The sequence below is a fragment of the Taurulus bubalis genome (assembly GCF_910589615.1).
Source record: "Taurulus bubalis genome assembly, chromosome: 4".
Lineage (NCBI taxonomy): Eukaryota > Metazoa > Chordata > Actinopteri > Perciformes > Cottidae > Taurulus > Taurulus bubalis.
Window position 1 is genome coordinate 660,001 of NC_136592.1, and position 23,634 is coordinate 683,634.

Here is a 23,634-nt window from a genome sequence, read left to right on the forward strand (position 1 = left end):
AATGGCGTGATGGGGGAGTATTGATGGTGGATGGGAGGTGCACATGTGTCTAATGGTTTCACTCCCTCAGGAATTCTCCCTTTGCCTCAGAAGGCCAGTCAGACTCTGTCTTAAGTATTGAAAGGAGAGCTGCAGGAAGCCGGCCCATGCAGCTGTAACAAGCCGAAAGAGGAAACAGAAGTGTTGGCGGGTGAAAGGAATAACCAACGTAACGGACAGTGAGGCGCACGTTCACCAGCCTTTATTATGTTTATGAGCGACGGTTTTATTTACCAAGAAATGCATCAGTACTAGGTACGGGGAGATGTGCAAAGACAGGCCTGCTGATGAGAACCGTGGAGTCAACCAGCGATGACCAACCGGCTAATCCAGTCATTCACTCCTTTTACTGCTGGAAACCAGGACACACTGCTGTGGTCCGGTCTGCACAGGTCTGATATTACTTGCACTGGTCATAGCACAGCGGGTGTGAGAGTGAGTGATCAGTGAGGAAGACCCCTATCTAGTACAAACATGGCGACATCAGCAGAACACCTAACCATGCCATTAGAAAACACGTTATTTTAGTTTAATTCACATCCCATTAACCCATATTGCACACATTGTAACAATGCCTCATGTGCCCACTGTATAAAATGATATTCACTCATTAAATGTTCCCATGACTCCACACATCTTGCTGTCGGCCTCAGAGCTTCAACCATATACCATCATTAGCTCTAGACATTTGATATTGTTATGATGAGCACAAGAGTATTAGCATTAGCATTAGCATTTGAATACCAATGGTGTAATGTGAGTTTAGTGTCAAGTGCTTATTTCACACTGCACTAATGAATTCAGCTGTACTCTTCATGCCATAGAGCATCTTTAATAAGCTGACCTAGTTGTGCTGACGGGACTGCAGTCCCACGATGTGTTCAACCTGCATGCTGGCTTTCAGCCACAAACCTCCACATGTTCCCTCGTTTCCTCACACACTCTTAACTGCCATTTGGCCCTAATGTGTGTGTGTCCTCTGCTCCACCAGGCCCTGGGGAGGAAATGGGAGCCAAGGCTTCGCTGGTGGAGGAACCGGGCCCCGGTTCTGCACTGGTTCTTTCTCCCACGCTGGAGAACATCCAGGCAGCGTACACGGATGGAGAGGGGGAGGCGGCCAGGGAGCTGATCCAACAGGCCTGCTGTGTGGAGTGCAGCGCAGGGATGCCTCACATCAACGGGGTGAGCACACACATGAGCACACACATGAGCACACACATGAGCATGAGCACACACATGAGCACACACATGAGCACATACATGAGCATGAGCACATACATGAGCACACACATGAGCATGAGCACACACATGAGCACACACATGAGCACATACCTGAGCATGAGCACACACATGAGCACATACATGAGCATGAGCACACACATGAGCACACACATGAGCACATACATGAGCACATACATGAGCACACACATGAGCACACACATGAGCACATACATGAGCATGAGCACACACACGAGCACACACATGAGCACATACATGAGCACACACATGAGCACACACATGAGCATGAGCACACACATGAGCACACACATGAGCACACATGAGCACACACATGAGGACACACATGAGCACATGCATGAGCACACACATGAGCACACACATGAGCACACACATGAGCACATACATGAGCACATACATGAGCACACACATGAGCACACACATGAGCACATACATGAGCATGAGCACACACACGAGCACACACATGAGCACATACATGAGCACACACATGAGCACACACATGAGCACATACATGAGCACACACATGAGCACACACATGAGCACACACATGAGCACACACATGAGCATGAGCACACACATGAGCATGAGCACACACATGAGCACATGCATGAGCACACACATGAGCACACACATGAGCATGAGCACACACATGAGCACACATATGAGCATGAGCACACACATGAGCACACACATGAGCACATACATGAGCACACACATGAGCACACACATGAGCACACACATGAGCATGAGCACACACATGAGCACACACATGAGCACACACATGAGCACACACATGAGGACACACATGAGGACACACATGAGCACATGCATGAGCACACACATGAGCACACACATGAGCACACACATGAGCACATACATGAGCACACACATGAGCACACACATGAGCATGAGCACATACATGAGCATGAGCACACACATGAGCACACATGAGCATGAGCACACACATGAGCACACACATGAGCACACACATGAGGACACACATGAGCACATGCATGAGCACACACATGAGCACACACATGAGCATGAGCACATACATGAGCATGAGCACACACATGAGCACACATGAGCATGAGCACACACATGAGCACACACATGAGCACACACATGAGCACACACATGAGCATGAGCACACACATGAGCACACACATGAGCATGAGCACACACATGAGCACATACATGAGCACACACATGAGCACACACATGAGCATGAGCACATACATGAGCATGAGCACACACATGAGCACATACATGAGCATGAGCACACACATGAGCACACACATGAGCACACACATGAGCACACACATGAGCATGAGCACACACATGAGCACATACATGAGCATGAGCACACACACGAGCACATACATGAGCATGAGCACACACATGAGCACACACATGAGCATGAGCACATACATGAGCATGAGCACACACATGAGCACACACATGAGCACATACATGAGCACACACATGAGCACACACATGAGCATGAGCACACACATGAGCACACACATGAGCACACACATGAGCACATACATGAGCACACACATGAGCACACACATGAGCATGAGCACACACATGAGCACATGCATGAGCACACACATGAGCACACACATGAGCACACACATGAGCACATACATGAGCACATACATGAGCACACACATGAGCACACACATGAGCACACACATGAGCACACACATGAGCATGAGCACATACATGAGCATGAGCACACACATGAGCACACATGAGCATGAGCACACACATGAGCACATACATGAGCACACACATGAGCACACACATGAGCATGAGCACATACATGAGCATGAGCACATACATGAGCATGAGCACACACGAGCACACACATGAGCACATACATGAGCATGAGCACACACGAGCACACACATGAGCACATACATGAGCACACACATGAGCACATACATGAGCATGAGCACACACATGAGCATGAGCACACACATGAGCACATACATGAGCATGAGCACACACACGAGCACATACATGAGCATGACCACACACATGAGCACACACGAGCATGAGCACATACATGAGCATGAGCACACACATGAGCACATACATGAGCACATACATGAGCATGACCACACACATGAGCACACACGAGCATGAGCACATACATGAGCATGAGCACACACATGAGCACACACATGAGCACATACATGAGCATGAGCACACACATGAGCACATACATGAGCATGAGCACATACATGAGCACATACATGAGCACACACATGAGCACACACATGAGCACACACATGAGCACATACATGAGCATGAGCACACACATGAGCACACACATGAGCACATACATGAGCACACACATGAGCACACACATGAGCACACACATGAGCACATACATGAGCACATACATGAGCATGAGCACACACATGAGCACACACATGAGCACACACATGAGCACATACATGAGCACATACATGAGCACATACATGAGCATGAGCACACACATGAGCACACACATGAGCACATACATGAGCATGAGCACACACATGAGCACACACATGAGCACATACATGAGCATGAGCACACACATGAGCACACACATGAGCACACACATGAGCACATACATGAGCACATACATGAGCACATACATGAGCACATACATGAGCATGAGCACACACATGAGCACACACATGAGCACACACATGAGCATGAGCACACACATGAGCACACACATGAGCACATACATGAGCACACACATGAGCACATACATGAGCACACACATGAGCACATACATGAGCACATACATGAGCACATACATGAGCATGAGCACACACATGAGCACACACATGAGCACACACATGAGCACATACATGAGCACACACATGAGCACATACATGAGCACATACATGAGCACATACATGAGCATGAGCACACACATGAGCACATACATGAGCACACACATGAGCACACACATGAGCACACACATGACATCCCTGTGACATTATGGGCTATGTGGAGGGGAAGCCGGGTAACAGTGATATGATGGTGGCAACAATGTCCTGTGATTATAAACTGCCGTCAGTCGTACCCGTTAGACTAGGTTGATAAATCTCTCATAACTGTATTTACAGTACGTGTATGTGTCATTAAATGTAAACATTTGATGACAGTCAGCATTGCCTACTCAAAACGTCCCATTACACGATCAAATCATAATTACAATCACAAGTAGAAGTTGCACTCAGGTGGTAACGTAAACACGTAATCAATTCAGGGATCAAATTACTTTTCACAGCAAGTCTGAAATTACATTTTAGTCTTTTATCCAAAACTTAATTCAATATAATTTAAAATGAATGTAATCCAACTTGGTGTCAGTGGAGATCTAAAGCAGTAGTTCTTGAACTGGGATCGGGATCAGAGCTGCAATCTAAAGGGTCTCCAGATAATCACCAGTAAAGAAAGCTGAAAAAACGTTCAGAAAATCTTTGCTGTTCTTAGTCAGAAATAAAAGTGCTATACTAGAACCATATAAGGTTCCTCGGCGTGTCCCCAGAACCTGTCCCCATGTCATACAGACCTCGTTCTTAAGGAACCGGAGTGTCTTATACTCAAACCAGGTTGGTTCCTGGTAGAACCATTCATAAATCTTCCATAGGGAACTCTTTCAGGGGGTTCTAGCTAGAACCCAAAATAAAGGTGTGATGGTGGTGAGGGCTTTTGTGTCTGGAGGAAAGGAAACATCAGCAGACACTGTGTGGTCTGGTGGTCAGGCTTCCACCCACAGAGTACAGTGGAAACGTATTAGAATCAAAGAGTCCATAAGAAAATAGAGTGGCCTCCCTTTTCATTTACAGACAATGACATGTTTGTATTCCTTGAAAGGCCGGTGAGGTCCTGCTATGGAGGAATCAAGATCGTGTCTTATTAATTATTAACTTTTGCATTCTGAAATCGACATCTTTCTTGTTTTCTTACACATTTTGTAAGTCAGTGGCTATTCCTCATCGAGGCGCTCACTATTAGCCCAGGTCATATCTCCTTCTGCACCAGAGGTCCATCCTGATTGAGGTTATGAGCCTGAAGTCATATTGCCATACATTAAAAGGATGTTTTGGATTTTTTATTTTGTGGAGAAACTAAAATGTCTATAGTTGAGTTGTTTTTCTGTAGAAGATAGGAGGGCATAAGCATCCAAGCCCAATGTGCCCATGTTCTACACACAACAACAAATAGTACCAGGAACTAAACTCTAAAATAAATCAGGAAACAAAAGTCCCTTATTGTCCTTTTAAGATTAGCTAAAATGTTCTTGGAAGACTTCCTATGGGCAAAATGAGTCATACAGTGTGTGTGTCATAATCTTTTTCAGCGGCGCAGATGGAAACTGTCAGCAGTCATTTGAGACGGGTTTGAACTATATCAATACACAAGAGGGGTTGGGTCTTATTCAGGATTTTCAGGTCCATGTTGTGAAAAGAAAGGAAAAGGACGGTGTTATGTAAGAGCAGGAGAAGTCTTCAGTGTCGTTCTTTGCTCTTCTTGCAATGAAGAAATCCTCTCCAGGTTTGAATGAACTGATGCTGTAGCAGCAGCTAAGCTAACTCTGTAGGCGCCGCCATTGCGGTTCAGAACCAACAGTCTCCTCTCTGGGTTCATCCCAAGTCTCTTATTGGCCATCTCCTCGCTTGAACCGGAAGTTGTTCTGCGCCGCCATATTGACGGCCGTCCCAAAGCTCTAATTTCTGCTCTGAGGGATCTCTGAGGAGCCGTGAGCGAGGACGCAGGAGAGCGGCTTCCAGGAAGTGTTTTACTGCTGGACACGCCCCCTCACTGCTCATCAGTTATGTGATTGGACACGCCCCCTCACTGCTCATCAGTTATGTGATTGGACACGCCCCCTCACTGCTCATCAGTTATGTGACTGGACACGCCCCCTCACTGCTCATCAGTTATGTGATTGGACACGCCCCCTCACTGCTCATCAGTTATGTGATTGGACACGCCCCCTCACTGCTCATCAGTTATGTGACTGGACACGCCCCCTCACTGCTCATCAGTTATGTGATTGGACACGCCCCCTCACTGCTCATCAGTTATGTGACTGGACACGCCCCCTCACTGCTCATCAGTTATGTGACTGGACACGCCCCCTCACTGCTCATCAGTTATGTGACTGGACACGCCCCCTCACTGCTCATCAGTTATGTGATTGGACGCGCCCCCTCACTGCTCATCAGTTATGTGATTGGACACGCCCCCACACTGCTCAACAGTTATGTGATTGGACACGCCCCCTCACTGCTCATCAGTTATGTGATTGGACACGCCCCCACACTGCTCAACAGTTATGTGATTGGACACGCCCCCTCACTGCTCACGCTTTATTACGTGACGCTTTACATGACACCTTACGTCACGCTTTATTACGTGACGCTTTATTACGTGACGCTTTACGTGACGCTTTATTACGTGACGCTTTACGTGACGCTTTATTACGTGACGCTTTACATGACACCTTACGTCACGCTTTATTACGTGACGCTTTATTACGTGACGCTTTACATGACACCTTACGTCACGCTTTATTACGTGACGCTTTACATGACACCTTACGTCACGCTTTATTACGTGACGCTTTACATGACACCTTACGTCACGCTTTATTACGTGACGCTTTACATGACACCTTACGTCACGCTTTATTACGTCACGCTTTATTACGTGACGCTTTACATGACACCTTACGTCACGCTTTATTACGTCACGCTTTATTACGTGACGCTTTACATGACACCTTACGTCACGCTTTATTACGTCACGCTTTATTACGTGACGCTTTACATGACACCTTACGTCACGCTTTATTACGTGACGCTTTATTACGTGACGCTTTACATGACACCTTACGTCACGCTTTATTACGTGACGCTTTACATGACACCTTACGTCACGCTTTATTACGTGACGCTTTACATGACACCTTACGTCACGCTTTATTACGTGACGCTTTACATGACACCTTACGTCACGCTTTATTACGTCACGCTTTATTACGTGACGCTTTACATGACACCTTACGTCACGCTTTATTACGTCACGCTTTATTACGTGACGCTTTACATGACACCTTACGTCACGCTTTATTACGTCACGCTTTATTACGTGACGCTTTACATGACACCTTACGTCACGCTTTATTACGTGACGCTTTACATGACACCTTACGTCACGCTTTATTACGTGACGCTTTACATGACACCTTACGTCACGCTTTATTACGTCACGCTTTATTACGTCACGCTTTATTACGTGACGCTTTACATGACACCTTACGTCATGCTTTATTACGTCACGCTTTATTACGTGACGCTTTATTACGTGACGCTTTACATGACACCTTACGTCACGCTTTATTACGTCACGCTTTATTACGTGACGCTTTACATGACACCTTACGTCACGCTTTATTACGTGACACTTTACATGACACCTTACGTCACGCTTTATTACGTGACGCTTTACATGACACCTTACGTCACGCTTTATTACGTCACGCTTTATTACGTGACGCTTTACATGACACCTTACGTCACGCTTTATTACGTGACGCTTTACATGACACCTTACGTCACGCTTTATTACGTCACGCTTTATTACGTCACGCTTTATTACGTGACGCTTTACATGACACCTTACGTCACGCTTTATTATGTGACGCTTTACATGACACCTTACGTCACGCTTTATTATGTGACGCTTTACATGACACCTTACGTCACGCTTTATTACGTGACGCTTTACATGACACCTTACGTCACGCTTTATTACGTGACGCTTTACGTGACACCTTACGTCACGCTTTATTATGTGACGCTTTACATGACACCTTACGTCACGCTTTATTACGTGACGCTTTACGTGACACCTTACGTCACGCTTTATTACGTGACGCTTTACGTGACACCTTACGTCACGCTTTATTATGTGACGCTTTACGTGACACCTTACGTCACGCTTTATTATGTGACGCTTTATTACGTGACGCTTTACATGACACCTTACGTCACGCTTTATTACGTGACGCTTTACGTGACACCTTACGTCACGCTTTATTATGTGACGCTTTATTATGTGACGCTTTACATGACACCTTACGTCACGCTTTATTATGTGACGCTTTATTACGTGACGCTTTACATGACACCTTACGTCACGCTTTATTATGTGACGCTTTACGTGACACCTTACGTCACGCTTTATTATGTGACGCTTTACATGACACCTTACGTCACGCTTTATTATGTGACGCTTTATTACGTGACGCTTTACATGACACCTTACGTCACGCTTTATTATGTGACGCTTTACATGACACCTTACGTCACGCTTTATTATGTGACGCTTTATTACGTGACGCTTTACATGACACCTTACGTCACGCTTTATTATGTGACGCTTTACATGACACCTTACGTCACGCTTTATTATGTGACGCTTTACATGACACCTTACGTCACGCTTTATTATGTGACGCTTTATTACGTGACGCTTTACGTGACACCTTACGTCACGCTTTATTATGTGACGCTTTATTACGTGACGCTTTACATGACACCTTACGTCACGCTTTATTATGTGACGCTTTATTACGTGACGCTTTACATGACACCTTACGTCACGCTTTATTATGTGACGCTTTACATGACACCTTACGTCACGCTTTATTATGTGACGCTTTACATGACACCTTACGTCACGCTTTATTATGTGACGCTTTACATGACACCTTACGTCACGCTTTATTATGTGACGCTTTATTACGTGACGCTTTACGTGACACCTTACGTCACGCTTTATTATGTGACGCTTTATTACGTGACGCTTTACATGACACCTTACGTCACGCTTTATTATGTGACGCTTTATTACGTGACGCTTTACATGACACCTTACGTCACGCTTTATTATGTGACGCTTTACATGACACCTTACGTCACGCTTTATTATGTGACGCTTTACATGACACCTTACGTCACGCTTTATTACGTCACGCTTTATTACGTGACGCTTTACATGACACCTTACGTCACGCTTTATTATGTGACGCTTTATTACGTGACGCTTTACGTGACACCTTGCGTCACGCTTTATTATGTGACGCTTTACATGACACCTTACGTCACGCTTTATTATGTGACGCTTTACGTGACACCTTACGTCACGCTTTATTACGTCACGCTTTATTACGTGACGCTTTACATGACACCTTACGTCACGCTTTGTTATGTGACGCTTTACATGACACCTTACGTCACGCTTTATTATGTGACGCTTTATTACGTGACGCTTTACGTGACACCTTACGTCACGCTTTATTACGTGACGCTTTACGTGACACCTTACGTCACGCTTTATTATGTGACGCTTTACATGACACCTTACGTCACGCTTTATTACGTGACGCTTTACGTGACACCTTACGTCACGCTTTATTATGTGACGCTTTACATGACACCTTACGTCACGCTTTATTATGTGACGCTTTATTACGTGACGCTTTACATGACACCTTACGTCACGCTTTATTATGTGACGCTTTATTACGTGACGCTTTACATGACACCTTACGTCACGCTTTATTATGTGACGCTTTACGTGACACCTTACGTCACGCTTTATTACGTGACGCTTTACGTGACACCTTACGTCACGCTTTATTATGTGACGCTTTACATGACACCTTACGTCACGCTTTATTATGTGACGCTTTATTACGTGACGCTTTACATGACACCTTACGTCACGCTTTATTACGTGACGCTTTACGTGACACCTTACGTCACGCTTTATTATGTGACGCTTTACATGACACCTTACGTCACGCTTTATTATGTGACGCTTTACGTGACACCTTACGTCACGCTTTATTACGTGACGCTTTACATGACACCTTACGTCACGCTTTATTATGTGACGCTTTACGTGACACCTTACGTCACGCTTTATTATGTGACGCTTTACGTGACACCTTACGTCACGCTTTATTATGTGACGCTTTACATGACACCTTACGTCACGCTTTATTATGTGACGCTTTACATGACACCTTACGTCACGCTTTATTATGTGACGCTTTATTACGTGACACTTTACATGACACCTTACGTCACGCTTTATTATGTGACGCTTTACATGACACCTTACGTCACGCTTTATTATGTGACGCTTTATTACGTGACACTTTACATGACACCTTACGTCACGCTTTATTATGTGACGCTTTACATGACACCTTACGTCACGCTTTATTATGTGACGCTTTATTACGTGACGCTTTACATGACACCTTACGTCACGCTTTATTATGTGACGCTTTACATGACACCTTACGTCACGCTTTATTATGTGACGCTTTATTACGTGACGCTTTACATGACACCTTACGTCACGCTTTATTATGTGACGCTTTACGTGACACCTTACGTCACGCTTTATTACGTGACGCTTTACGTGACACCTTACGTCACGCTTTATTATGTGACGCTTTATTACGTGACGCTTTACATGACACCTTACGTCACGCTTTATTATGTGACGCTTTATTACGTGACGCTTTACATGACACCTTACGTCACGCTTTATTATGTGACGCTTTATTACGTGACGCTTTACATGACACCTTACGTCACGCTTTATTATGTGACGCTTTACATGACACCTTACGTCACGCTTTATTATGTGACGCTTTATTACGTGACACTTTACATGACACCTTACGTCACGCTTTATTATGTGACGCTTTACATGACACCTTACGTCACGCTTTATTATGTGACGCTTTATTACGTGACGCTTTACATGACACCTTACGTCACGCTTTATTATGTGACGCTTTACATGACACCTTACGTCACGCTTTATTATGTGACGCTTTATTACGTGACGCTTTACATGACACCTTACGTCACGCTTTATTATGTGACGCTTTACGTGACACCTTACGTCACGCTTTATTACGTGACGCTTTACGTGACACCTTACGTCACGCTTTATTATGTGACGCTTTATTACGTGACGCTTTACATGACACCTTACGTCACGCTTTATTATGTGACGCTTTATTACGTGACGCTTTACATGACACCTTACGTCACGCTTTATTATGTGACGCTTTGCGTGACACCTTACGTCACGCTTTATTACGTGACGCTTTACGTGACACCTTACGTCACGCTTTATTATGTGACGCTTTACATGACACCTTACGTCACGCTTTATTACGTGACGCTTTATTACGTGACGCTTTACGTGACGCTTCATTACGTGACGCTTTACGTGACGCTTTATTACGTGACGCTTTACATGACACCTTACGTGACGCTTTATTACGTGACGCTTCATTACGTGACGCTTCACGTGACGCTTCATGTGTCTGTTATGTGCTACCACAATTCTTGTATGATCTCAAGCCACTGCTGTGTCGTGTAAGATCTGGCCACAGGCTCCAAACAAAGAGTGGGCAGCATTTCACCTCTACTACTGGATTCATTTGATCTAAATGTATTGTGATCAGTTAATAAATAAAGGCAACTACTAACTAGCAGCTGGGTGAGAGTTAAATAAACTCAACTAAGGGAATCGGTGAAAATGACACTAATCTTAAACTCTTCACATGCGGCCTGCAGTTAAAGTTGGACTTGTTTGTTTACGGTGCCACGTTGACACAATCTTTTGATCAAAAAGGCCAATTCTGATATGTTCAAGAAGTGATGGGTCATGGTCTTTAAAAAACGGGAACCAACCCAGCGCATTACGGCCTACCATAACAATATGCGTTCACTATCTGAAGCAACCATCCGCCCAGGTGTCAGCCCCTTAAGTGTTTCCTTTTTCTTTGCTCCTGTTACGTGTCCTAGTTACATTATTCAGAGACGCTCCCTGTGGTGGAGCGGTGCTGTGTTTGTATTTGGGTTATGAGGAGAGAGTGGGAGTTCTTATTCCCAGGCTTCAGCAGAGATCTGGTCTAGATCTGGTTTCACTTCTGCATACATACTGTACGACGGCAATTTTGCAAAGTATCAATCGTTAAAGTGATTTGTCAAGTTACGATGACAAACATGCTTTCAGTTTCATCAAGTCAGCATTTTATTGTGTCCAGTACTTTGATGTATGACCAAATACCTGCAGCATTAATGACATTCCCATCAGAGGTTTGTAAAAATAAAATAAAACCGCACCCATCATGAAGAGAAATGAATTTAATTTGGTAAAAGTAACTTCTTACTCTTTCAATTCAATATATTTTGTATTGTCCAAAATCACAAATTTTCCTCATAGGGCTTTACAATCTGTACACATATGACATCCTCTGTCCCGGGACCTCACATCGGTTCAGGGGAAACTTCTGGTCACAGATGTCATGTGACCGGAATGAGCAACACAACAGAGTTACAACATATTCAATGATTCATATCATGAGAGTAGTAGGATGATGAAGAAGTTACAACTACCAAAAATAACCGCAGCAGTGGATGTAGTAGAATATTAATGATAATTAAATCTGCAAGCAGCGATGTACGTGACATCACACCTTGGCTCACGTCGGGGTTACTGGGGGGACGCCGGCTCACGAGGTCGAGGATGTCTGCGACCGTCGGACACCGCGGCCACGAGTTAGACGTTCTTTCCTGCATGGAGGGACGCTGGAAATGATGCTTTGCAATCAGTCCACCACTTCCTGTATGCACTGTGTGGCGCTAGACAACATGCATGTGTACACTGCTCTATAACATGTGTGGACATCGTGTAAATGTCAAGTTAAATCAGGTGCTGTTTGTCACTTAACACTGACTTCATGTTGCCAGTAGGTGGCGCTATGACTCCAAGTGAAAATTGACTTGTCGACATACTCAGGCCGTGAATTGTATTAAGCATGGCCAGTTTGGGGCAGAGTTGATCCAGAGGAGTTACATGAGCTTGTTTAGTGGAGATTCACGGGAAATGGCCGCCACGCCACGGCTGTGCCTTCACACGTAAAGACTTTGATCACTTTTGATCACAGAGGTCTTCAGATTGTACTGAGTGACCAAACTTGGAGTAGATCTGACGAATTCCCTGGGAGGAGTTCGTCCAAGTGTAGCACCTAGAAATGTTCAAAACATAAAGGAAAAATCAAAATGGCCGACTTTGATCCGTTTAGAGAGCATAGTTACAGGATACTTTCAAGTGCTCTTGTGTGCTTGCTGTCGGTACGAGCAGAGGCAGTGACTTGCTAACTGTCCAGTGTAGACGCTGCAGTGACACTTCTACTGGCACTCCGTTTAGCTTCTATAGTCGGTCTGCTGCACTTCTGTTGTCTGTGGGTGGCAGTTTGTCATGCCTGTATCATCTCATCATCGACCCAACTGGCAGAAGCATGGAACCTGAAAAACCAGTTCCCTGTGATCAGTCGACGAAACGAAACAGTTTTTTCTTTCTTTGAACTCTTCCGTCTTCATTTATGTTGGAAACTTCAGGAGAGAGAAATGTTTTCTATGCTATTCACTATTGAAGCTTTCGCAACTCTAAACTTGTTTCTTCAGCTTGTTTAGACGTAGACCTGAAATATAGGTGTATATTTCTATCTATCTATATATCTATCTATGGAGATATATATATATATATATATATATATACATATACATATAAATAAAGGTGAATGGAATAAAGGTGAATGGATGGTAAATGGACTGTACTTGTAAATCTCTTTTCTAGTATTCCGACCACTCAAAGCTCTTTAACACTACTTGTCACCATTCATCCATTCATCCATGATGGCAGGGCCCACCCAGCAAGGGGCCATCAGGAGTAACTAACATTCATGCAGCACAGGAACAGCCTGCAGGAGCAACTAGGGTTAAGTCTCTTGCCCATGGACACATCGACATGGACTAGCAGAGCCTGGGATCGAACCTCTGATCCTCTATGTATATATGTGTGTGTGTGTGTGTATATATATATATATATTCTCATTGTTTGTGTGTGTGTTGTCACAGGTGCGTCTCCTGTGTTTGGCCACTCAGCATGGAGATCTCCAGAGTGTGTGCTACCTCCTGAAAGATGCCCGTATCTCCGTGCCCCAGGAGCCATCCAACAGCAACCCGGCCATCCTGGCAGCGTACTACGGCCACGCCGGGCTGGTCAAAGAGCTGCTGGACTCTATACCTGGTAAGAAAGAAACCGCGCAACATTCTCACTACATGGATCAGGACCAGCCTTTTGTTTCATTATTAGCATGCGTTCATTCATCTCTAAACGGAAGGCCAGTTGATGTCCTGCAGTTTATTTATTGACATATTTGTAGTGTTTCTGCTTTAACACTGTAACACGATCCTGCTACTTCCTCGGGTTCCCCCCAGCACCAATGACACGGCACACATGGGATCTGGTTGGTAGCTGCTTTATTGTCACATGCATGTCCTGCAGACTGTGCCTCTCATGCCTTATGTAGGCAAGACACACCACCTGCTCCAGCTGAGGCCACTTAGGTCTCATCCCGACACCTGTTCCCTGAGTCGATTCTCCCCTCCCCCTCTCCAGCTGCGCTAACCACGCCCCTGCCACCACAAACACCTTACAATGAATACAGACTCTACCAGTTTAATGTCAAAGTCTGTTAACTGTAGTATGGATCGTATTACTCTGTTGTTTAATGTCCCCTGTCTCTGGACAAGCTCTCAAGTCTGATTTAAAATAACCCCAACAATGTCTTAGTGATGCTATCAGAGTGATCTTGGGGAAAAAAACTATCATTGTTGGAAGATTCTGTCAGACAGGAAACCGCGAGTTAAATTATGAAGGACAATATTTCCTCGGCTGATCTGCCCTCACTGGTCGCCTCCGCCTCCCTCAGGTCCGTGTCTGAGGAGAGACTTGCTGAACTGGATGCTGGCCACCTCGTGCCAGCAGGGTCACCTGGACGTGGTCCGGCTGCTGGTCCACGGCTACGAGGCTGATGCCAAGGACTGCGCCATCCACAGCGACGAGTTCGCTGTGATCACCGGGCTGCCGCTGTACGCTGCTGCACGAGCAGGTAGGGACGCATCTGGGCGTAACCACGGTAACGGTTGGGACATGATGAGCACCTTTTGGATTTGCTGCGTCACATTATGTGACGTATAGATGAGATGGCGTGACCGTTTATGACATGAGACACAGTAGAAGCTGATTGATGCGGTCAATCACTTCTTTTCATTTTTAAGTGTGTTTCCATTTGTTGAGCTGTTGTTGTTGTTGTGCTTTCTTGTGATTAGCTCAGCTGTTTCAGAACAATGACACCAGTGATGTGATTGGCTGAGAGTCTATCCAATCTATATTTTAACTCCACCCAGCCCTACTGCACTTGGTGCTGCTGCACCAATGTGAACCAAAACAGCAGGTGTTTTGTTGTTACACACATTTTAAATCCCAAGTTCTTACTTCCCAACATAAAGGTCTTACGAGGCCTTTAGGTTGAAGGCACAATGAGTAGGACCTTCCTAAAAAATTCCCCTGCCCTCTGCCTTGTCTTATTGTACCGTGTTCAGGACGTTTCTGGGTGTCAACCTTTCTAAAAACACAGCAACCAGGTGACGGATCATAAGCACACATCAAAGAGGAAGCTGGAGCAGTACTGCTCCACCTCTGCTGCTGTGAGCGCATGAAGTGTGTGTGAGCATGTGTTTTGTGTTGCAGGTAATGAGGAGATCGCTCACTTCCTGCTGCAGAACGGAGCAGGATTCTCCTCCTACACCCTGATGGACCATCCGGCCTTCAGCAGACACCTCCTCAGACTCAAACTCCAGGAAACCTCCAGCGCAGAAGGAGAGGAGGTGTGTGGTCTGGACGGGTTAATGATGCTGTGTCTCTGAACCCATGTGTGTGAGGCTGTCAGAGCAGAGCACCATCGTTAACCAGGATTTATAATTAACAATAGAAGATCTCAGAGCTCAAAGCTGAGGGAGCAAAATGTCACCACTGCTTTCTGTGGTGTGCATCCGGCAATACAGGCCACCAAATATATGCATTACATACATTACTATTGTATTAGTTGAAGTGACTCTCATACAATTTATAGAAAAGTTATTTTCACGTAATTGGATCATCACCATAAAAAAGCAGTGATGTCACCCAATGGTTTTTGGACTTGAGTTTGGCTTTTTGGCCGTCACATCTTGTTTTTATAACCAGAAGTTACACAAGTACAACTGAACACTGATTAAGACTCATTTAAGCCATGTTTAAGCTACCAAAAGGTTACAAATAACTTTCCTGAAGTGTAAACACACTGTAGAAGAACTAAAGTTGTAAGATGGAAAAAAAACAGACAACGCCGTGGTAGAGACCTGTCAATCACCTTGGAGGCCCGCCCTAAAGCATCCCCTGCTTTATGGTGTATTTATTAGACTCTGAATGACCATCATTTACTAAATGAACATCATGCTGTATTGAAGAAGACTTGAAACTAGAGATTGAGACATAAACTCATGTTTACAATGTTTACTGAGGGAATGCATCAAGAGAAGTAGAGTCATTTATATAGACTTCTATACAACCAGAGGAGTCGCCCCCTGGTAGCACCAATCCTCCCTGCTGTCCCTGGCAAACGTGTACGCCTTCACTTACTGAACAGTGTAGTTAAGTTGGTAATGTACAAAGTGTTGGAGGTGGTGCCCCTCATGCTGCCGTGTCGTCTGTGTCCAGGCGGTCTCTGTGGGCTGGAGAGGTCTGCAGCTGCCCTGGTTGGAGCTGGACTGGTTCATGGATGTCTCCTCACGCATCACCCACCTGGATCTGTCATGCAACAGCCTGGCTGCCCTGCCCTCCGTGCTGCCTTGGGGCCTCATCCACCTGCAAACTCTAGATCTTTCTAACAATCTGCTGAAAGAGCTTCCAGCTGCTCAAAACTCCCAGGAGGTCATCTGCTCGAGGTACATGTGGCACAAGGTTGTCTGGCACTGACGCGTCATCCCGCTGATGCTGGACCGTTCCTCTGTGGTGGCACAATAAAGGGCAAAATACAAATAATGTAAATAATGAGACGAATAATGAAATCAACCAAACACTGGCCTGTGACGAAAAACAACCTGTCAGTCCATAGCAACCGCCTCAGCCCACGAGGGCCTTTTTCATTTCCAACAGAACGGAGCTGTTGGAAAGTGTTTCTGACTCTCGTATACTTGGTTACTGTTGTGTAGAAGCAGCAGCTCCCTTCAGGCTGGGATGCATGTCCGGCCCCACACAGAGGGAGATCAGTACCTCACGCCTGTTGGAGGCTCTTAGTCTGAATTGATTCCAATCCAACGTGGTGATCTGATTTCACACCCGTCTGCATGGATCTGTTATCTTTGCTTTCATGTGTCTTACCCAAAGACTGATGTGACTCAATGTCACACCCGGCTGTGTGCTAGGCAGGTAGTCGAGGATGGAGAAGACAACTTGCAGCTGCCATCAAATGAACAGGGGTGAATAATAAGTACATTCACCTCGCTGCACTTACTGCGGTTCATTTATCTGACCTATGTGATATATATCGTAGTTCAGATGTCCTCCATCTAGGGCAAATACAGCAGGATATTCTACTGCATGTTGATGGATCAATGATGCTAATCAATTGTTTTGTCGTGACAACTTTTACAGAGAAGCAATCTGTAAAAGTTGACAAGAACAGAATCGTCTGTACTTTGACGTTTCCCTGTGAAATGGAATATTTGAACAGTGTTGTGTTAACAGAGGGATTTCAATTTGGTCTGAAAAGTGGGCTTAACCTGTTATATATCCGGAAAATCAAGAACAAATCATGGTATAAATCCCTCCCCCCAAAAAAACAAACATGTTAGGTATCAAATTAAACATAAAAATCAGGGCTACAATAATATATAATCCCGATGTACAACCTCTAAACACAACTCAAACAATAAATAGGATTAGGGGTTAGGGTCAGAGTTAGGGCTTAAGGGCTACGGGTTAGCGTGACAGAAGCTACAGAACACACACACACACACACACACACACACACCCCTGTTGTTGGATCAGGAGGGGGAGATGAAAGGGAAACCGGCTCCGTGTCACTGCATCAGGGACATGCATCCTTTCCTCTCCTCTCCATTTTGCTGTTAGCTCTTTTCTGGGTTTTATATGACCGGTGTCGGCCAGAGTCTCATTTCATTGGATGATTTTTGGTAAACGCCCCTGAGTGCAGGATGCAACACTTTTAGAGAAGACAGGGGTTTGATGTAAGACTACTGAGATATATATGTATACATATTCCATTATCCAAACCTCTTATCCTCTTTGGGGTCGCGGGTGCTGGAGCCGATCCCAGCTGACTTTGGGCGAAGGCTGGACGGGTCGTCGGTTCATACGTTTCCTTCCAATCTGTTCCTGAGCTCTTTTCACCAGGATGGAGAGGGTGATGGTCATGTCAGGTTCTCTGTGATGTTGATTCCCAGGAACCTAAAACTGTTCGCTGCACCTCAGCTCCATTGATTGCTGTTCATTTCCCTTTTCATCACAAAGTATTGAACAAATACTCTTTAGTTTCATGTTTTGAATGTAGGACTTTTACTTGTAGCTCTTATTTATTATTTATTGTTTTATAGGTGCTTTTACCTGAGTAAAGGATCTGAATACTCCAAAGTAACGCACCATATTTACACCCTGTGTGTTGGTGTGTCTTGTTAGATAGTGAGTGATTTACCAATCCATCCAAAGAGGACAGGACTTGAGAGACCCAGTTGTTGTTGGTCGATGAAGGAGTCCAATGCATATGCTAAGTCCTCCTGGAACCACGATGTGTCCAAACAGATATTGTCATATATGGTAAATAAATATCTTCCTCCTGCGTCCAGCCTTTGAGCTAATCTAGGATGATAAGAAGTTAATTTGTGTACTGGACACACAGACAATAAACTAGCATTGATCTCCTCTCACTTTGGCTCAAATTGCAAACAAGCTTATTTGTCAAAATGTCAGCGTGTAAGTATTCCCTCAAGCCTTTAGGGAGTGAAGGGCATGAGCGGATGAAATGACTCCTGAAGGAAGAGGAAGAGACACGGTCAGCTGTCTCCCTCTCAGCCTCCCTCTCCTCTGCTTCAGTTTACAGCAGATGAATCTCTCTCTGAACCAGCTGAGCAGTCTGCCAGCCGGACTCCTCCACCTGCCCAGCATCCAGAGACTGTCTGCTGCCAAGAACCAGCTCACCGTCCTGTTCCACATCCCGTCCAGTATGTTCCTACACAACATATATATATGTATACGGCTGTTGGATGGAGGAAGGACATTTTCATGTAGATTTAAGAATATAGTGTATAAACTTAATTGTTGTCAAGGTTATTTTGAAAGAGTTCCCATTGTATTGTCAAGAGAAGCAAACCTTTGAAATATTGAATGTGTTTCCATCAACTGGTCTGGAGGAATACACTCTGCTACAGAGCAGTTTGGTTTAAAGTTGACCCCACAGGCGGCATGGCTGTAATCTGCCAGTAGGGAATCAGTGAAGGAGTTTCCATCTCACATTTAGCACCTCAACTCTTCCTCTGCAAATGCAAAAACCACCTCAAGAAAGCATTTGTTGCCGTTTCAATACAGCTCGTCTTACGAGATGCTTCAAAATATGCATACAAATACATGAATGACAATCAGCTAATGGTATGGCAGCCGCTAGACTTCAGCATCAGTAAAGATGTGTCAAACAGATTGGATGTCCTCACACTGCTATGTCCTGCTGCTAAAGAGCACAGATTACTGTAAAAGCCGGGGTACAAGCCACTACTACTTTCGGTGGTTGTCCCCGCTGGTCCCGCTGCCTCCGGTGGTTGTCGAGGAACTAGCGAGAGCTAGCGGAGAGCTAGCGGAAGTTAGTGGAGAGCTAGCAGAGGTTAGCGGAGAGCTAGCGGAAGTTAGCGGAGAGCTAGCAGAGGTTAGCGGAGAGCTAGCGAAAGTTAGCGGAGAGCTAGCAGAGGTTAGCGGAGAGCTAGCGGAAGTTAGCGGAGAACTAGCAGCAGCGCTAGCTGGCTAAAGCGGGGAACTAGCGGGGACACCCATCGAGCGTAGTAGCGGCTTGTAACCCGACTTTTACGCTAGTAAAAGGTATCTTTTATCATCATCAATGTCAGAAAATAAAGAAAAAAGTCCATCTCATTTTCCATGGTTCAAGCTGACGTCCTCAGTCCATACCTTTTGGATATTTAGTCTACAATCCCATTAAAGAGAGAAGAGTTGAACATCCTTCCATTGGAGAATGTTTCTTAACCAACTCAGTGTTCATCACTACGTCTATGAACGTGTGGCTATATGGTGGATTAATTCATGTTGCTGTTCTTTATTTCCATTCGATCAGCGACTAACTGGATCGGCCTTCGTAAGCTGGAGGAGCTGGACGTGTCTGATAACCGTCTGACCGCGCTGCCCACGGCAGTCATGCACTGTTTGAAATCCCTGAGCTTCCTCAACGTGTGCAGGAACTCACTGAGCAGCTTCCCTGACCCCTGGGCGTGTCCACTGGTAGGAACTACACTGCTGATGACCCACTTCCTGTTTGATGTAGCTGCTGATGACCCACTTCCTGTTTGATGTAGCTGCTGATGATCCACTTCCTGTTTGATGTAGCTGCTGATATTTTAGTTTTCTTCCGATCAAAATAGAATATTCCAATTGCTGACGTTTTGGGTATTAATGTATAGATCTCATTTGATGAACCATTTTAATATAATTGTTAATCCATAGGAAGCCCATTACTGCATTTGGTTTCTTATGGATGTCATCAGTCATTATTGCAGGGTTCTCACGGTCATGGAAAACCTGGAAAAGTCATGGAATTCTAAAATGGTTATTTCCAAGCCTGGAAAAGTCCTTGAAAAAAATAAAATCCCAAATGTTTTGGAAAAGTCATGGAAATGTGTTATATTCATGTTCATGTCGTTCATTTACGCTGAGTTTGAAAGAATGAATATGCTTTTTAAAGAAAGACGCTCAGAATATAAGCAGGCATACGCTCTCATTCTCATTGTTAGTTTAAATACAATTTGTTTACACCGAGTTTTCACAAAATGTTTGGTCATGGAAATCCATTGGTCAAGATGTGTATGAACCCTGTTATTGTCACTTCCTGGTGTAAACACCTTCATCACATTGGTGATGGTTGTTTTTTAGGGTAGTTCCTGGAAGAACATCTGTAATAAAAACATCTGTCAGTGAAGTGAAATTGCTGTTTCAACATGATAACACACACATGGATATTGTTCCTTCTCGTCCTCTACAGAAGCAATGCAAAGCTTCCTCCAATGTGATCGAGAGACTTCCAAACACCATCTCCATCTTCTGGAGGACTCAGCTGCAGGAGGTGGACTTCTCCGACAACAGCCTGAAGGAGCTGCCGTCTTATATCTTTGAACTGGAGGTAGGAGCCATCGTCTGGGTCTGTTGCGCTGCACCTGTATGTGCACAGAGCTGGAGACTTGATAGTGACAAGTATTTGAGTGAAATAAAAATAGATGCATTCATATAAAAAGTAGTGTGATGTGTCAAGTAGCCTCCAGGTGGCACTGCTGCTCTGTGGTGGCTTCATGTTTGAGTCATTGACTTACATTCTTGTTCTGCAGCTTAGAAGCTCCAGGATAGTAACATAATGATAATAAACATAATAATAGTTATTATGTTCACTCATGCTAAGCCAACCGGAAGAGTACAGCATGGGAACAAGAAACAGATGTGCTGAAGCAGCACATCTGAATCATTTCAGAGAATAAGTCACATTCAACATTTGTCCCTGTCTATAAGTGAAATGTATGAGTGGTTCAGACCTGGTGAACATGTGTGATGTTAAAGTGGAAAAACATTAGTTTGATTTAAAAGTATGCCGCTTTAATCTAAATGAGTTGGAGTTTAAATGTTATTAATACCAAATTATAACATAAATAAAATCAAACTTAATACAAATGCATATTCTGTTCAGTGAATGAGGATGATGTGGCTGACAGTTAAATAGTTGTAACTTCATGAAAGTGTATCACATCTCCTTGACGCTGCCTCCCGCGTGAGAACATGTACATAGATAAGGTAATTCTGTACATGCTGTGCATGCTTCAGCCAAGACTGACTCCATATCAAACCCTTTTCCCAAGCAGCAGCAGAGACATGACTCATCTGCTGGTTTCCAACAGACTGGCTCTGCGTGAGATTCCAAGATGTCTCCTACGACATGTCCTTCCCATACAGCCTAACTGCATTCTCAATTATGTTTCAAGAGAACGCTTTTTTGCGACCGGTTTTGTGTCAGACAATGTTTTCACGGACCGGCCTTCACGGTGTAGACGAAAAATATGACGTAATAAATATGACGTAATACGACGATTTCAGTCCAGAACACCGAGTTGTAACGGACTTTTAAGTTTCATTTTCGGGGTAACGTAAGGAACCTCTCGGCATGTGTCAAGATGTTACGTTTGAGGCTACGCACAGACGGATGTATCCGGTCTTTTTCAAAATAAAATATTTTTCCGATTTTTTTTTTTTTTTTTTTTTTTTTTACCCGGCCCGGGGGGGGGGGGCTCGGAGGGGGGTCTCGCCCGGGGCGTAATTACATGTAGAACCGCCACTGGGTGTGGGGGATGTTTTCTTGGCACACTTTAGGCCCCTTAGTGCCAATTGGGCATCGTTTAAATGCCACGGCCTACCTGAGCATTGTTTCTGACCATGTCCATCCCTTTATGGCCACCATGTACCATCCTCTGATGGCTACTTCCAGCAGGATAATGCACCATGTCACAAAGCTCCAATCATTTCTAACTGGTTTCTTGAACATGACGATGAGTTCACTGTACTACAATGGCCCCCACAGTCACCAGATCTCAACCCAAAAGAGCATCTTTGGGATGTGGTGGAACGGGAGCTTCGTGGCCTGGATGTGCATCCCACGAATCTCCATCAACTGCAAGATGCTATCCGATCAATATGGGCCAACATTTCTAAAGAATGCTTTCAGCACCTTGTTGAATCAATGCCACGTAGAATTAACCTTTTAAGCCCCGAATGGCTTAAACTGTGTAAAACATTACAATAATCATGAACAAATATATTGATGCTACACATCAAATTAAACAAGAGAATCTGGGCTACAATAATTAGTCAGCCATTTCAACACAACTCAAACACCAACTAAAATAATTATTCAAATAAAATAGTTATAATTTTGTCATGAGTCAGCCCAGTCTGCATGTTTCCGGAACTAGCAGCCCGTAGCTTGGTGCTATCAGAAAATGACAAATAGCAAAAAGCAAGACAATTCCACACAGATTCCAAATCTACTCA

At 44.6% G+C, this 23,634-nt stretch overlaps 1 protein-coding gene across 1 annotated transcript in view; it reads left to right on the top strand.

Annotated features, from left to right (window-relative positions):
• The window catches only part of lrrk1 (leucine-rich repeat kinase 1), a gene marked incomplete at its 5' end in the record, with an annotated part of 71,883 nt that overhangs the window by 9,605 nt on the left and 38,644 nt on the right, over positions 1–23,634 (top strand). The window contains 8 exon segments of the mRNA XM_079216386.1: positions 1,031–1,221; positions 14,343–14,514; positions 15,200–15,379; positions 16,021–16,157; positions 17,029–17,255; positions 19,423–19,550; positions 20,666–20,829; positions 21,587–21,724. Coding sequence (XP_079072512.1) covers positions 1,031–1,221; positions 14,343–14,514; positions 15,200–15,379; positions 16,021–16,157; positions 17,029–17,255; positions 19,423–19,550; positions 20,666–20,829; positions 21,587–21,724 — 1,337 coding nt within the window.